The sequence below is a fragment of the Aythya marila genome (assembly GCF_965140915.1).
Source record: "Aythya marila genome assembly, chromosome: 1".
In the NCBI taxonomy this organism is placed as follows: Eukaryota; Metazoa; Chordata; class Aves; order Anseriformes; family Anatidae; genus Aythya; species Aythya marila.
In genome coordinates, this window is record NC_139042.1 from 165,356,071 (window position 1) to 165,371,538 (window position 15,468).

At 41.2% G+C, this 15,468-nt stretch overlaps 1 protein-coding gene across 5 annotated transcripts in view; it reads left to right on the top strand.

Annotated features, from left to right (window-relative positions):
- The first annotated feature begins 12,957 nt into the window (after window positions 1-12,957).
- Window positions 12,958-15,468, top strand: part of PPP1R12A (protein phosphatase 1 regulatory subunit 12A) — a 123,462-nt gene continuing 120,951 nt past the window's right edge. For 2 of the 5 annotated variants that reach the window (XM_082754455.1, XM_082754453.1), the window contains exon 1: window positions 12,958-13,325. In XM_082754455.1, coding sequence (XP_082610581.1) covers window positions 13,089-13,325 — 237 coding nt within the window. In that variant the 5' untranslated portion in view covers window positions 12,958-13,088. The remainder of the gene's footprint in view (window positions 13,326-15,468) is intronic. The other 3 variants (XM_082754451.1, XM_082754452.1, XM_082754454.1) reach the window with 2 other exon arrangements.

The following is a 15,468-nucleotide window of genomic DNA, read 5'->3' on the forward strand; positions in this document are numbered from 1 at the left end:
AATAGCAGTGAAGTTTTGAAGTCATCATCCCCACTTACTATAAGCTTGTTTGTTTTGCAGAGTGGTTTTGGTGCATACAAAATATCTTCTCTCTGGGGGAAATGAAAGAGTAATCTTCACTTCAAAAGTGTATCTACTTTGCTCCAAGCCTAATTAGGGCATAAGGACTATGAACCACATCTGTGATAGGGACCAACCACAATACAAACCTAGAAATAGTTCAAACATCACAGTAAATCTGATCTGAGGTATAATGCCCATACATAAAACATACAAATGTAGAACTTGGAGCCAGCCATCTCCAGCTGCTGATCTGCTGCTGTTGCACTGAGTTACTTAGTAATGTAGACGTGATCGTGACACTAACATCTAGCAATGCACAAAGCATACTGAAGCCTACAAATAATATTTAGAATAGAACAGATTAGTTGGAAGGGACCTAGTAGTGTGGAGCTGACTACTGAGTACTGAGCAGGGATTCAGGTTCTGTGTCAACACACATTTCCAAAACAGATCTACAAAGCATGGATCAACAGTGAAAGCTGTGAACAATTGCTTCTTACAGGTTCTGTGGGGTAAGTTTCACTTTGGATTCTGCCTCCTTTGCTCATCTAAGCTGCATACATTCAATGAGAGTCTTTACAGGCTGAGATGGAATTGAAACAGCTCAATTCCCTGTCCAGCCATTTACAGGCATGCAAATAAAATGTAACAGAACTCAGTCCTTTCAGTCCACTTTGCACTCACGTTTTGCTCATTTAAATGAGTGCGCAGTGGGGGATCTTAACACTGACAAACTTCAGTTACCCATCTTCGGAGAGCAATCTTCTTTTATTCTGTAGTCACCTGAAAGACAAAGATCCTTCCAGAGGACAACCCTGATCAGCTAACTTAGATAACTGAACTCAGGCAATGGAAACACACCCTAAGGCATAGCAATATAACCTATTGGCAATTGAATTAGGACCTCTAGAACGTAACAGTGCATTAAAATAGTGAATAAATGTATTTTAATGCATTAAAAATGATGGGAAAAAAGTGATTATTATATAGCATGGATTTTTTTTTAAATGTGGTTATTTCATGAGAAACCCATGTGATTCTTAAATGTGATGCACTAGAATTTTACCTTGTGGAGCCAGAGGAAAATAATCCTAAAGCTTTATAAAAATTTACTTTTTAAACTACCTGCTAAACAGCAAACAGAAGAGCGCCTGCTTCAAAAAGTAAAGCTCCCAAACCATTCAGCTAGAGCAAGGATAATACAAAACTGCAGTTTGTTTACCAGAACACAATAAACTCATCCAAAGAACATGGCACTGGAAACCTTATGTTTGAGTTGGATAAGTTGGATACATATCCTAAACATAATATAAGGGATAATATTGCCTTTTTCATTTCCTATTTAATATCAAAGAATTTTTATTTTATTTTTTTCCCCCTGGGATAAACTGTCAACAAATCCAGAAGAAAATTCTGTTTGAGGAAGGTATTTGACAGAAATAAGCAAATGTGGATAGTTCAGCATGCTGGCTAATTTTTTTTACTTTAGCTTTCTCATTTACATTTACAGTTATGTAAGAACATCCCACCCTGAAAATCCTATCTCATTGCTGAGTAATTAGTTTTACTAATAGTTTGCAAGTCTAAGGGTAAGCTGGGAATGAACTGGTGCAGTGCCTAAATGGTAAAGGCCAAAAGCTTTTTGTTTTTGAAGGACCAAAAACTGGCATCATGTCAAATGGCATTTTGGCAGAAGCCCAACTTCTCGCACTTGCATGTAATCTTCACTGTTTTCCAGCTAGAAGCAGATGCACCAAGCAAAAAAGGCTCTTATCCAGTTCTGTTGCACTGCACAAGAGCAATGGGCAACATGGACAGAATTGTTGGTGTATCCCTTTGGTTAGATTAATCTAAATATCATAATTTATATAGCATTAACCTATATAAGCATTCATCTCATTCTATGATTCTGTGATTCCAATATTCATGTTCATGCCAATCATTTCACAGACACTGAAAAGATGTGCATGCCTCTGCATCAAAATACTTTATTGTACTGACTGACACACATGCCAGAAAGCTAACCTATCTTCTTGCACCATCATCAGCCCTACAGGTACTGAAATACCCAGTTCCACTGTTTATTGCAGCCTTTCATTCCCTAGAAAATTAAGGCTCCTGCTTGCATTGAAGTAGAGTCCTTAATAATTACATGCTTACCTAGCACATATAGATATAAATATATGCATACCTAGTAGGCCTTATAGGTCGCAGAGGGACTGATTACATGATTGCACCTCATTATATTGATTAATATTGCATGGAAACAAATGCTTCACAAGTTTCCTTACAATCCTTCTCTAACTTTGCTAGAATTAATAAATGCAGTCCCTTCTAGGTATGACTATGCAACAGCTAGCTAAGGAAGACTCATCCCTCAAGAGGCCAGTCATTGTGTGCCATGCCCTCAGGAGGTGGACCTGGCTTCCAAAACAGCTGTTACAGCCAGCAGACAGATGTCCTTAGATGTCGGTAGATAGGTGTGTGCACAAATGATTTCCCCGGAATAAGCACAGAGGCTTGAACTCTGTTCTCTGCCTTGCCTCTAGGCCTGGTCTATGTTGTTGTCTTTGGTTTCGCAGTTCCAGGACCCAGCTCACGCCTGCTGCCTGCATAGTCATAGTTCTGGCCTGAGCTATCTGTCCTTGTTCCTGCTCCGTGTGCTCCTTCCCCTGGCCCTCACATTAAGACCTGCACTTCTGCTGCCCTGACGGCATCTGAAGTTTGGCTGTGTTCTTGTCAAAGTGCATACAAACTCCCTGGCTTCTTGCTGCCAAACCCTACTTCTGACCATATTCTTGCCTTGCTCTGTTAGGCTAATGAGTATTATATGTCTCTGGTTCTTGATTTCAGATTGCCTTAATTACATCACCTGGCTCCTGCCTCCACCCAGACTTCAGCCTGGGGCCTCACTATGAGGCGTGCAACACCCTTGTCCCGTCACAACAGTCTACACGGACAGGTGCAGGCAGACAGCAGCTTGTTCCAATACAGCTCCAAGCTGGGCAGAAACAAGCTAACTCTGGTCTGGAAGCTCTATACCCACAGAGCCTGAAAGGAAGAGCATGTTTATTTCCAGAAAAGACACACCGCCAACGTGGAGCACAGAAAAAAAATGAAACCATCTCTGCCTATACTTGTTCAATTATATATATAAACCTATAAAAACCTGTAGTAACTGATACTAACTTTTAGGGCACAGAGTAAATGTAAATGCTGAATAGAGACAGAATGTATAGATGTCTCAGTGTTTGCCCAGATGTTGAGCGGCATCCTTCATGACACATAGGGAGATAGAAATCTTCTGTGTGGGACAGAGGCGAAAGCAGAAAGATCTCTACTAAACTTGTCTCATCTCATCTAAAAGCTGTTCTTAGCTTACCTGAAAACACTGTCTATGTTCACTGTGCAACTCAGCTGAAGCATAGAAATTGTGTTTCAAAACATTTGGGTAAGATGTAGGAGCTACAGGGTAAGGGAAGACAGTTCTCTCAGTGTCCCATTCTTTGGATTGCTTTTTGCTGTTTTGAGCATTTGTTTTCATTTTGAGAATGGGAGAAGCATTTTCAGCCCCAAATCAAATCTTTGACCTGAAGTACTAAAATTTGAAGTTCAGGCCTCCATCCAATACATTCACACCAGCTGTTGGTTTGATCCTGTGTAACTTCCACATCAACAGATGAAACCTCAACAGGGTCAGAGTACACCACAAAAATGTGCTTGAGCTACCTTAAAACTAACCAGTGCAGCTCCTGGTAGCAGCATGCTTGGGTTGCATAAAGCTCAGTGGAAACTAGTGTCGGCTACTGCGGGTTTGATTTAGGCTACCGGACTTCTGCAGCTTAGGCTGAGCTCCATGCTGCTATAGCTTGTACCCATGCCAGGTAACGCAAGCCTAACAAACGTTCCTGTATTCTGGAAGCAATAAAGCAAATGTTGGATCTAAACAGTGCACATTTCAGGGCAGTTTTAAAAGCTATGAAGCATTTATTGACTTCCAAATCATTTCCAATGCCCTAGTGGTTCAATGGGGCTGCTCACAAGGGCTGTACAATGTGAGCAACAGTGGCAGGATCTGACCATAAACACTTTCAGGCATGTGATAGAGACAGACTTTTGTGCCTTTGTTTCTAGGTAACTGCGTGTTTTTGTTTAACTATGTTTTGATTATGGTATGGAGCTCATTTAGCACTGTATGGGCAAATGGCATTCTTTATGTTATATTTAGTTTTATCTCTCTATGTGTGAGGACCATGTAGTGTAATTGTTGCTTTGAGGCCTGATTTTCATCTCCTTATCAAAGCCGAAGTGCAAAGCTGTGGGAATGTTATATAATAAGGGAATGCAACTCCCAATCTGCCATAATATGCCTAATCTGAATAAACAGCCGGGCTGTAAATTGTCTGTGTGGTGTATAACCCCACAATAAGTTAACATATAATTAAATTTCAGATTTTGGAACCTATACTTATACTGGAAATCATTTACTTGTATAAGTAGCTGCAGTGGGTTTCAGTGGGACATTAGTGGCAGCTTGTATAAACTCACTGAAAAGAGCAGAAGTTCCCAAATCTAGCCTTGACCAATTTAAATAGATATAAACTAAGGTATCTATACTTTCGCTAGCTGGAGCAAGCATCTAACGTGACCTATATATGTATCATCTATGAAATTACTATATTTCTAGAATAAATGTATATTAAATCTGCATATATTTTTGGTGTAAAACATTAAGAAATACATTTTTCAGTGTGCTTATGCTGCTGCAGAGAAGTGTGAGTGTAATATGATGGTGATGATATTGCGGGATGTGGTTGCAGGATATTCCCATTTTGTGCAGGGAACTGCCTGATGACTCTTTGAAAGTGAAGATGTTCCTAAATATGTGATACAGAAAAGCAGGGACAGATTATGAATTTTTGATATGGATTAGTTATTTTTTACAGGAAGCAGACATCAGAAAGGTACTTTAAGCTATTATTTTTTACAGTCTTTCCTTTTCTATAGTATTTGCCCGTCTTCTCCAATCTTATCTAAATGCAAAATGATGAGAGAGTATGGCAGACCCTTCTCATTTTGCAGTAATTGTTTGACATTTATTTTCCTGGGAGTGACACTACGATTTTAGCAAGATCCTAAGATTTAATATTACACCTATTTTTAAAATTATACATAAAAATAAGTTTTTGAAATATGAGAACCCACAAAACTGTAGCACAGACATTTTATCAAAGAAATAAGTGTATTGTTTTCTAAAACATAAAGTATTTGTGGGTTTTCTGAGCACTCCTTGCTCAATCAAAAACCCCACTGCAAAAGAAGCTGTAGCACTGGGGGCTTTACCTGCAGCTTTTATATCTTTATTAAGGCTTTAACTTAAATGTTTTAAACCTTAAATTGTGAGGACTGGGAGTGGAAAGAATCTAATTACTGTGATCAACATACTTTATTCAGCTCCTGAGGTTTAAATACAAAATGAGGTCAGGAATGGAAAATTAAGAACTTGGAGTTATTTATTCCATGTAAAATCAAGACTGAGATGCAGAGCGAGAAATGTTCTAACTTCTTGTTAGTTATTCTGCTCATTAGGACACAGTCATAAAGAAATAATTAAAATGTTAATAATCAAAAGAGTTAAAACAATTTAACTTTAAAATCATATCAGTAAACTGTAATTAATCACACAATTAGAAAGTTCATTGTATTCCTATTAATCTGGCTTAAATAGTAGCAATTCATAATACATAATTATCTATCTGTCTTAAAATAAGCATAATGCAAAACTTTCAGAGGACCAGCCTTTACTTTCTTGAGTTCCATCAGAAGGAGAGAGCAACAAAATGCACATAAATAAAAACACAAATCAAGGAATACTTAATGCAACCTGGAGCCAGGTGTCTGATCTTAGCAATCTCAGAGCTTTAGATCTGACTTAGTGCTTGAAGTAAAAGTACCCTATGACTCTTTCCTAGTTACAAAAAGTAGCTACACCAGTAGTGCTCACAGGGAAGTGACCGGGACACAAACACGCCTGGGAGGAAGGGGCAGGAGGACATGGGAGATGAACCTCGGAATCGCCTGTCTCTGTCTCTGGGGTGAATCTCGGCTGGGGTCCTGGCTTTCTGTTGCTGTACTCCCACGACTGAGAGTTCAGTTTAAAATGAAGACTGTCAAGAATGAGAACATTAGCTTTATCATTTAATATGAAAATTTTCTAGCCCTCCACTCATCGTGTTTGTACAAAATCCTATTTGGCAGCTCTCAGAAGGAAACAGGAAGCGAAGCCCTCCCACGTACAGCACCTCCACTGAGAAGACATAATGCTGGGCGAAAGAACTGACTCGCCTGTGCTCTCTCGCCTTACTCCAGCTTGCAGATTTACTTTACACAAGACAAAACCTAGGACTAAAGAACACCAAACCAAACCAAACCAAACAAAAACAAAAACAAACAAACAAAACCCTTCCCAGGAAAAATAACAAAGTTCACAGCTAGAACTGTGGGTTATATTTCATGTGATGGTCGAGCCTACTGAATGTCTCCCTGCTTCTGAGAAGAGCAGCTCTGTCTTTCTCCAGTCCTGGCCACAAACTCACATCTTTTCTGGAAAGCTTCTGTGACTCTTTTACAAGTCTATTCAATTTTCTAGAGCATCTGGAAACTAACCAAGCCAAAAAGTAAAAAGTCTGCCAGTGTTGACCGCTCACTGTGGTGTCAAATGAACAAAGCCTGCGGAAAGGCTGGAAACAGTGTCTGTGCCTCTGGGAGTAGGGAGAGGGCAGTACAAAGGGTGAAGGACTGGCCCTTGTCCTGGCAGTAACTTGCCTGGATGCCTCAGCTAATTGGAGAAACTTAGCCTCAGTCTCTAAAGAAGAGACTGAGAAAATGCTGGGAAGAGATGCTTTCTCTTTCAGCAAATAGAAGTCTGTGTCATAAATCCAGAATGTCTAGGAAAGTAATAAATTTTGGACAAGATCTAGAGGTTATGACCTTTTTCTCTTCTTATACTAAGTGACTAAATAATGTTTTGGTGGGAAGAAGCTGGTTTTGAGTTACTTCAAGCATCTGCTAGAGAAAAATATTGTTATGGGTCCCATCTCAATCAGGCCTTTGAAGTTACCATGATGACTGAATGGGGGAGTTGCAGGCCAGCAATCCATTTTGGGAATAGGTAAGAAAATTAATTTTATCAGATGGGAGTTGAAAATCATAAACCTGTTGAACAGGAAGACATATTAAAAGGTTTGGAAGCACGCTTCTCTGTATTCACAATATTGAAGTTAAAGCTTCTGGAGTACCTTAGTGTTACATTAATGGTTGCCACAGATTAATGTTGTGTCAGATTAATTGTCACAGTTAAGTCACCCTTCTTTTAAACTGACAGGATAAAGCAAGTCAATTTCTTTGTAAACTCGTGCTAAGGAACAATAGGAGGTCACCACAGAAGTCACTTGATGACTTAGGATGAAGTCTGATTAGTGAAGCTGTAGCCTGAGGAGTTACCTACAGAAGTAACTCTACATAGCAAACACAGGGCTAATAATAAACAAAGGGGGAAAAAACAATAGTGGAAGTGTTTATTAGGACACTGAACTACTAGAAAAAGTGACTTCTGAGAAGAAAACCACTTTTGCTCTCTGTTGTATTTAGAGAAAAAAGTTATTATGAATATTCTTATAGTTATCATGAATATTCTTATAGTTATCATGAATATTCTTATAGTTATTATGAATATCCTTGTAAAAAAGCATCACAGTACTATCAGCCACTTCTCTTTTAAAGAAAAGCAATTGGTTTTCCTTTTAATGGCTTCCTGAAGAAGCCAAAGGGAGACATTTTTATTTTTGTCACTGATATAGGTGTGTTACTTATGTTACTACATTGCTAAGACTAGTCATGATGTGAGTGCGCAGTTATGTCATATGCTCTGCTGGCTCACAAAAATAGAGCCTGTAGGCACCATGACCAGCAGGGCATACTCATAGATGCCCAAAATCCAAGCCAAGCCAATTTTGCCCAAACTGAGATTTTAGTATTTTTAAACCTACAGTTTGAGAAAGGACACTTTCACATACCAAGACGAGTATCTAAAAAGGAAAGTCACATGCCTTCCAGTAGCACAAAGGCAGAAATCTAAGTGTCGCAACTGTCAATAACCCTTTAGTGTACGTATATTTGCATTGTGAGAAGCTAGACTTGGATGTCTTTCATTTCTCTTTATCCAAAGCGTCCTCCTGCAGCCCTGAAGTACGTTTCTCAGCTGTGATATGTTCAGAATGCAGCTCCCAGGGAACATCTTGCATGCATTTCAGAGTGACAGGTCATTCCCTTCCCCCAAGTATTTAAATTGTGCATTTCAGTGTCACGCTCCTTGACTCAAACCGCACGGAACAGTGGAAAAGAAACATGTTGCCAGCTTACCAGAGATTGGTAAAAGCAGACGTACATGTAAGATTATGTGGCATTTTTTACATTAGAATAAAGCTAAGGTACTTGTTCTCAACAGCACAAGGCCAAAATGGACAATTGTCACAGCACTGTCTAACAAGAGGTCTGCACTTACATATGTGCAGAATTCCCAGGACTGCAGGGACCACAAAGAAATGGAGTGCCTCTATTTCTGTTAAAAAAAATACAGTTCAATCTTGATATTTTTCACGGAGTGACAAGGCAAAACTTAAATACAACTGAAAGTAAGAATGGTTTTCTAAAGTCAATTTTATAAATAAGCATATTTCCCCATTTCTAAAGGGCATGGTGTTACTCTTTACTAACCAAAACAACTATTTTTAGCTTAACCCATACACTATTGAAATTGTCAGTAGAGTGCATGCCAGTTTAACAGATGGGTACAAGTAGAAGAATGTCAGAGAATCTGTATGTGAATCAAGTTTAAATGTTAGCTTGCATTGCCATCCAAGAATATTAAGATGGCAATCTGTATAAAGCTTACTGAAGATGCTGGGAGAATACACCATTGCAAATCTGATTCAGAACTGCACAGCCTATAAATACGTGCCTAGGTTGCTATGGTAGTTTTAGTTCTGGTTTTGGTGACTCAGGATTATGCAGCATTAAAAACTAAACCACCTTGAAATATGACATTTCTGGGAAGAACCTTAGTCTGAACTGAAAGAAACCAAAGAATGAGAAGTCTGCCTCTTACATAACTCACTTCAAAACTTTGATAGCACTTTGTGCATACTCTTTCTATCTCTTTTTTTCTGGATAAAGAATGGATGAGAGTTTTCACTGTTACTTGTGTGGGTTTGTCACACAATCAGAGAAGAGAATACAACATATTTATAGAAATGAATACGACTATCAAAAAATATGAAAGAAATGTCTTATTCTTATGATAAGTATCTCTATTATGGCCTTTTCATGATGAAAAAGGCTTCTATATTTTCTTATCCCATTTCTCATTTTAAAATCTGTTATTCTTTATAAAATTCTGGAAGAATTATCAGGAAGTTTTATGTCAATATATACAGTATTTGTCACTGTCCCTTCAAATTATTCATTTTTTCCAGAGCTGGAGTTGATTAAATTAACTTTGATATATTAGTTTTCTTCACTGGGGAGAGAAAAACATTAGGACAAAATTTTTAGAAGCCACAATGTGTCTGTTGCTGTTTGAGATGAAAGACAATTCAACAATTATCCTTAGGAGGTCAGAAGAAAAATTCTACATCCCAGAAGCTGACTATTTCGGGCAGTGCAAAAACTTCATCTGTGTACTTCTGTTGTACAGAAGACTGCAGGAATTAGCTTTGAACAATGCCTGCAATTCTTTTAAGAGAAAATGGAAAACCAGAAAACACACTGATAAAAATCCAAGTGTTAAATCACTTTGTTGATCATTTGGAGCCTGTCATTAAACTAACTGCAAATATATACATGCATAGATGCCATCTCTGCAAGTATTTACACAGTTATCTCAAGAGAAAGGTATGCCTAGTGAATTCAGTGTTACTATTCATATGTGGAAAATTATACATTCAATCACTTTTAGTGCTATGTATATACATACAAAGGATTTTACAGAAAATAGTCTGCTAGGGACATATCAAAACAGCTTGGTAAAACTAGGTCTACTTGGTGTACCCTTATGTTGGACACAGATCATGTGCCTAAAATGGTGACTCTTATCAGCACACTGATATTGTCGTAAACACACACACACGCTTACACAGTGATCTAATGCCATTTTGTGACATTGTTTTGTAATCAAACCAACCAGTAATGCCTGTTTCAGGGAAAATTTTATACTCAATATTAACATGGTCTTCAAAGTGAGCCTTAATATACAGGGTTTGGGCCCGGACTCTGTACAGATGAATTTCACTAGATTTCTGCAGAAAGTATTTGTCTGTACCTTGTCTATACCTCTATACCTTTGTCTATACAAGTACCTTTCTACAGAATATGTCTATATATTCTATATTCTGTAGAATATAGACATATATGTCTATATGTCTATACAAGTACTTTTCTGCAGAAAGGTACTTGTCTATATTTATCTCAATTGAATGTGTTCATCTTAATTAGTACTGAATTAGAAGCTGTAGAGGGTCTCATCTCCTCTCAGGTATTCTGATTTTACACTGATAACAAATGACATCAAACTGGTATGACTGAGTAGGCCCAGTATGCCTTTACTATTGGAAATATAAGCTTTTATGAAATTATAAGCTTATATGAAAAAGGAAAAATAAGGAAGAAAAATAAGAACATGCGTTAAGAATTATTATTATTTTTCTTATCATTCTTGGTCTGAAGTGTGGCTTAATTTTGTTGGATACAGAAAATGGGGACAATTGTAGAGATGAATGAATGTACATGAGTGACAGCTATATACTTTTTTATTTAAGAAAGATCATATGTTTGCTAAATCACATTCAAGGTACAATTAAAATAATTTACTACAGAGCACACAGGTATCTGGGAAAGGCACATATACCCCATATACACAGAACATCTGAATTTAAACCAGCTGCACGGATGAATCATACATTGCTTGTGGGGTGTGTTAAAAGGCTCAAACATGACATAACTCCCAAATAATGAGGTACAACCAAAAAAGAAAAGAAAATGAAAAAGTCAAGAAAAAATGAAGTCAAGAATGTAGAATATCCCAATAGCTGCAGTGTAAGAAAAGATATTTGTCAAAGTTCTCTGTGAAGCTGGAGATGAATCCGTGAAAAATGCCCTGGAGACAGGAATCAAGAGGAAGTTATTAGACATGGTCTTTAAAAGCAGACTGTATGTTACTTAAGAACAGAAAGGGACATCCTTTCTGAGCTGGAAAACCTCTGCATTTCCCTAGCAAGCCAAGGACAGTGAGTTTAAGGAGCTCCTTAGGACCCATGACCAGAAAGAAAAAGCTGAGCATGAGGAAAAAATTCAAGGAGTGGGCACAGGAGCCCAGATGGAAACCTAAAAAAACGCTCCCTACCAATGAAATTCCTGAGATGGCATTTCAAGTAAATACCTATCAGTTTGCCTAGAATTACTTTGCTGTCAGTAAAGCACTTGATTCTTGAGTTAAATCCTTGCTGAAATCAGTGTACTACATTCTTCAGGTATGTGGTTTCTCTGAAGAGCCAAATTTTCAGACAGCTGATTGAGCTGGTTCAGAGGGAAAGAGTTCTGCAGGGCACTGGGGAGGGTACACCCACAATACTGGAGACACCTGGGGACAGAGGACGTTCATTCGTTTTTGTGGGAAGGTACTTTCCTTACAGAATGTCATTGGATTGAGAGTCTGTCTCCAGGGAAGGATGCCCAAGAGGACAAGACCACAGTATGCAGCTGGATGCCGCACAGATCCTCTCCTTTGCCACAAGTCAGGAGTTGCAGCCAAGCTGCAGGCTGGTAACTGTGCATGTTGGGCACCACTCAATTACCCGTGTGAGTAAAAAACATTACAAAGACAACTTCTGAAGGGGATTATGCACAATCAGGTCCAGGAACCTAAACTGTATGTTTGAGTAGACACATGGGTCATCAATGGGAATGTATTAATTAGATGCCAAGTCATTGTTCATCCACCTATTTAGACTGCAAGACTTTCTTAGGCAAATCTCTTGTCTTGCCTACCAGGTACTGTCTTTCAAACACCCACAATTGTGTTGCTCCTGCAAATTTTCGGTGGGCTGCAGGTCACACACCACTGTGGGAGCAATACCACTGAAACAGTTGCAGTTGATAATCTGCTGTGAAGAGCACCAGTGAGAACACACTGCTAAAGGTATGTAACCTGAACCATCACTTCTTGTGCAATGCCACTGACATTCTTATGGATAAAAACGGAAATAAGAAGGCAGAGCGGGCTCTGTGGCCGCCCACCGTAACAAAAGAAGGAGACATTATAATTAAGGAAAGAACAAACCATGCAAAATTCGAAGAGCGTGAGGTTTTGGTGACCCTTTCAAGCTATACTTTGCTTCCTGTAATTACTTGAAATTAAAACTTTATTTTTTTTGTTCCCAGTGAGATTAAAACCACGTTTTATCCCCAGAGATGCCTCAATTTAAGCGAAAACGTGTATTGTTTACAGTCAGGAAAACACGCTGTGCACCGGGAAGGGCACTAACTGCACGGCATGGCTCGCTTCCTGAAAGCTGTGTGTCTTGAGGAAGTACACTTTAGGGTCTGCACCTTCAAATGGGGCGTGTGTGTGTGTTCTAACTCGTTTAACACCACCAGAAGAGGGGGGCTCTAGGCCCCTTCCTCCCCACCCCCGGCCATGACGCCACTGGCCGCGCCCCGCGCGCTCCCCTCCCCTTCTCCTCCTCTCCCCCACCCTGCCCCAGCGCTGAAATCTCGCGGGATTATGCTAAGGAGGCCGGCGGCGCCGCCCCGCCCCTCCCCTCCGGCTCCCTCCCGCTCCGCGCCCTCCGGCTGGGTGGGTGCGCGAGCGAGCGAGGGCGAGCGCGGGCCGCGGTGCGCTGTGGGATCGTGGCGGTATAAAGCCTATCCGCCGCGCCGCGACCGCCAAGGGGGCCCGGCGGGAGCGGGGCATGAAGATGGCGGACGCCAAGCAGAAGCGGAACGAGCAGCTCAAGCGCTGGATCGGCTCCGAGACCGACCTGGAGCCGCCCGTGGTGAAGCGCAAGAAGACCAAGGTGAAGTTCGACGACGGCGCCGTCTTCCTGGCCGCCTGCTCCAGCGGCGACACGGAGGAGGTGCTGCGGCTGCTGGAGCGCGGCGCCGACATCAACTACGCCAATGTGGACGGGCTCACGGCGCTCCACCAGGTCCGTGCGGGCGGGGGGGGGGGGGGACACGGGGCAGGGGGCAGCGGCCGGGCCCTCCCGAGGCTGGAGAACAGGGAACGGGGCAGGTGCCCCCCCCCGGGGGGCCGCAGCGCTGGGGCGGCCTCCCCCGAGGGGGTCTCGCCCCCCTTCCCCTCCCCTTCTTCCTATGGGGCCGGGGTCCCGGGGGCGGCTTCCTGCTGTAACCGTGCCGGGAGGGCTCCTGCCCGTAGCCATGGCTCCTGCCGCAGTGTGGGAGCCGAGCGGGGCTGCGGGGCTGCTCGGGCCGCTCGCTGGGAGCAGCCCGAAGGAATCCGGATGGCTTTGTTCTGCCGTGGGGCTGCGGCGAGGGGAGGGGGGGGAAATAAAAAGGAGGGGGGGGTGCGGGGCGTGGGGGGCGCTGCCCGGAGGGAACTCGCGCTCGGGGCAGAGGGGGGGGGGAATGGAAGGGAAACTGGCTGTGAAGTTTCCTCAAAATGGATGCTTTGTGCATGTTGAAGTTCATAGCAGTCTGATTGGAATCTCAAAACGTTAGCCAAATAAGGAAAGGCTGTGGCAATCCGGAGATAATGCGGGTTTGCCTGAATAGTTTTTCTTTCTCTAGAAGGCCAAGAGCTTCGACGTGATATTACGTTCACTGGATGTCCAAAAAGCAAAAAAAAACATAGTCTTTGACAGGCTGGCTTCTTGTTCCTGAGTTTAGCAGTTGTTCACTTTTTCAAGCAAAAGGAGAACGGATGAGATGTAGGTTGATCAAGCAGAAACCTTCCCCAAACGGTTAGGTGAGGACACGGTTATGTCGTGCTTTTCTCAAAAATTAGGTGGCGAATTCAGTGCATCTTATCCGCCCCATAAAGATTTTTTGAGGATGTGAATTTCTCCAAGCGTTAGCTGCCCCACAGTAACGAAGTAAGAAAGGACAGAGCCAAATTCTGAACATAAGATGTAATTTTCTACTACTTTCTGCCCTGTTTCCTGTATGTAAGTCATCTCTCATTTGGCTGTGGAAAGGGCTGGTTTACTTTCAGTTGTGAACTGAACTGGAAGAATGACTGCATGTTGTGGTTAACTCTGTCACAATGTTACTGCAGCAGGCTTACCTGACTCCAGGCTACCCTGTCACTTTCAGAGTGTGTTGCTTTTTTTTTTTTTTTGTATTTATTCTTTTTGAATCAAGTTATGATTGCTTTGTGCATGGGGGGAGCTCTGTATTGGAAGTCATTCCTTAACTGGTTAGGTCGATGGGTCTGCGAGTTACTGTGGGCCGGTGATTGGTAGGGAAGGATGACGTTTGGTTTAACTCCCTGAGACGAATGGTGCTGCTTTTCTCTATGGCATTTAGATAGCGTTTTCAAAATGTTTGACGCTGTGGGCAGCAAAGCTTGCAGCAAAATTTCTTGGGAGTTATTCTCCCCTTCTTTCTACCTGTAGTCAGTTTGCAGTTGGGAAGGGTGAAGTCTAAGAGAACAGAGGTAAAGATTTACATCGCTGTTAAAACTCTTGCTCACTCTCCTGCTCTTAGTGATACCAAAGAGCCTTTTCTGGTCTTATGATATTAAACGCAAATAAGAAGATCAGTTGTGAAACGATAATCCTCTTGAGGCAGTCCAGGCATCTTATATTTTTTTAAAAAAGGTGTGGAGGGGGGCAGACATAACAACAAATCCTTGCCCGCAACCGTTTTGTTATGGTTTCACTTTATTATCATCAATATGTTTTCTCTAGTATGCCATATAAAAGGTGCAAATCGTACATTATGCAGCCTATAGCATTGATTCATTTAATCAGATTTGGCTGCAGAATAGAACAAAGCTTTATCTGTTCCCAAAGGAAACTCTTCGCAACTACTCAGTCAGAACTGTCAGGAAGAGTGACAAATGTCAATAATGTTGAAGTCTGTTGTGTTTAAGACTGCCATGGCTGCTGTTGCATTGTTGTTAGTTTTTTTTGTTTGTCAGATTCCCTGTAGGTTTTACTGCTTCACAGGAATAAACTTGTCCACAAAGACAAAGTGACTCTACCTTGTTTGGGTAGGTTTTTGTCTTGCGTCTAACTTTTCTTCCGCAATTATTAAGAACAAACGCGTGTCTGACAGTATATGAAATGTTTAATTCTCTTCCTACTTGGCCTTTGTTTTTTCCCCAGT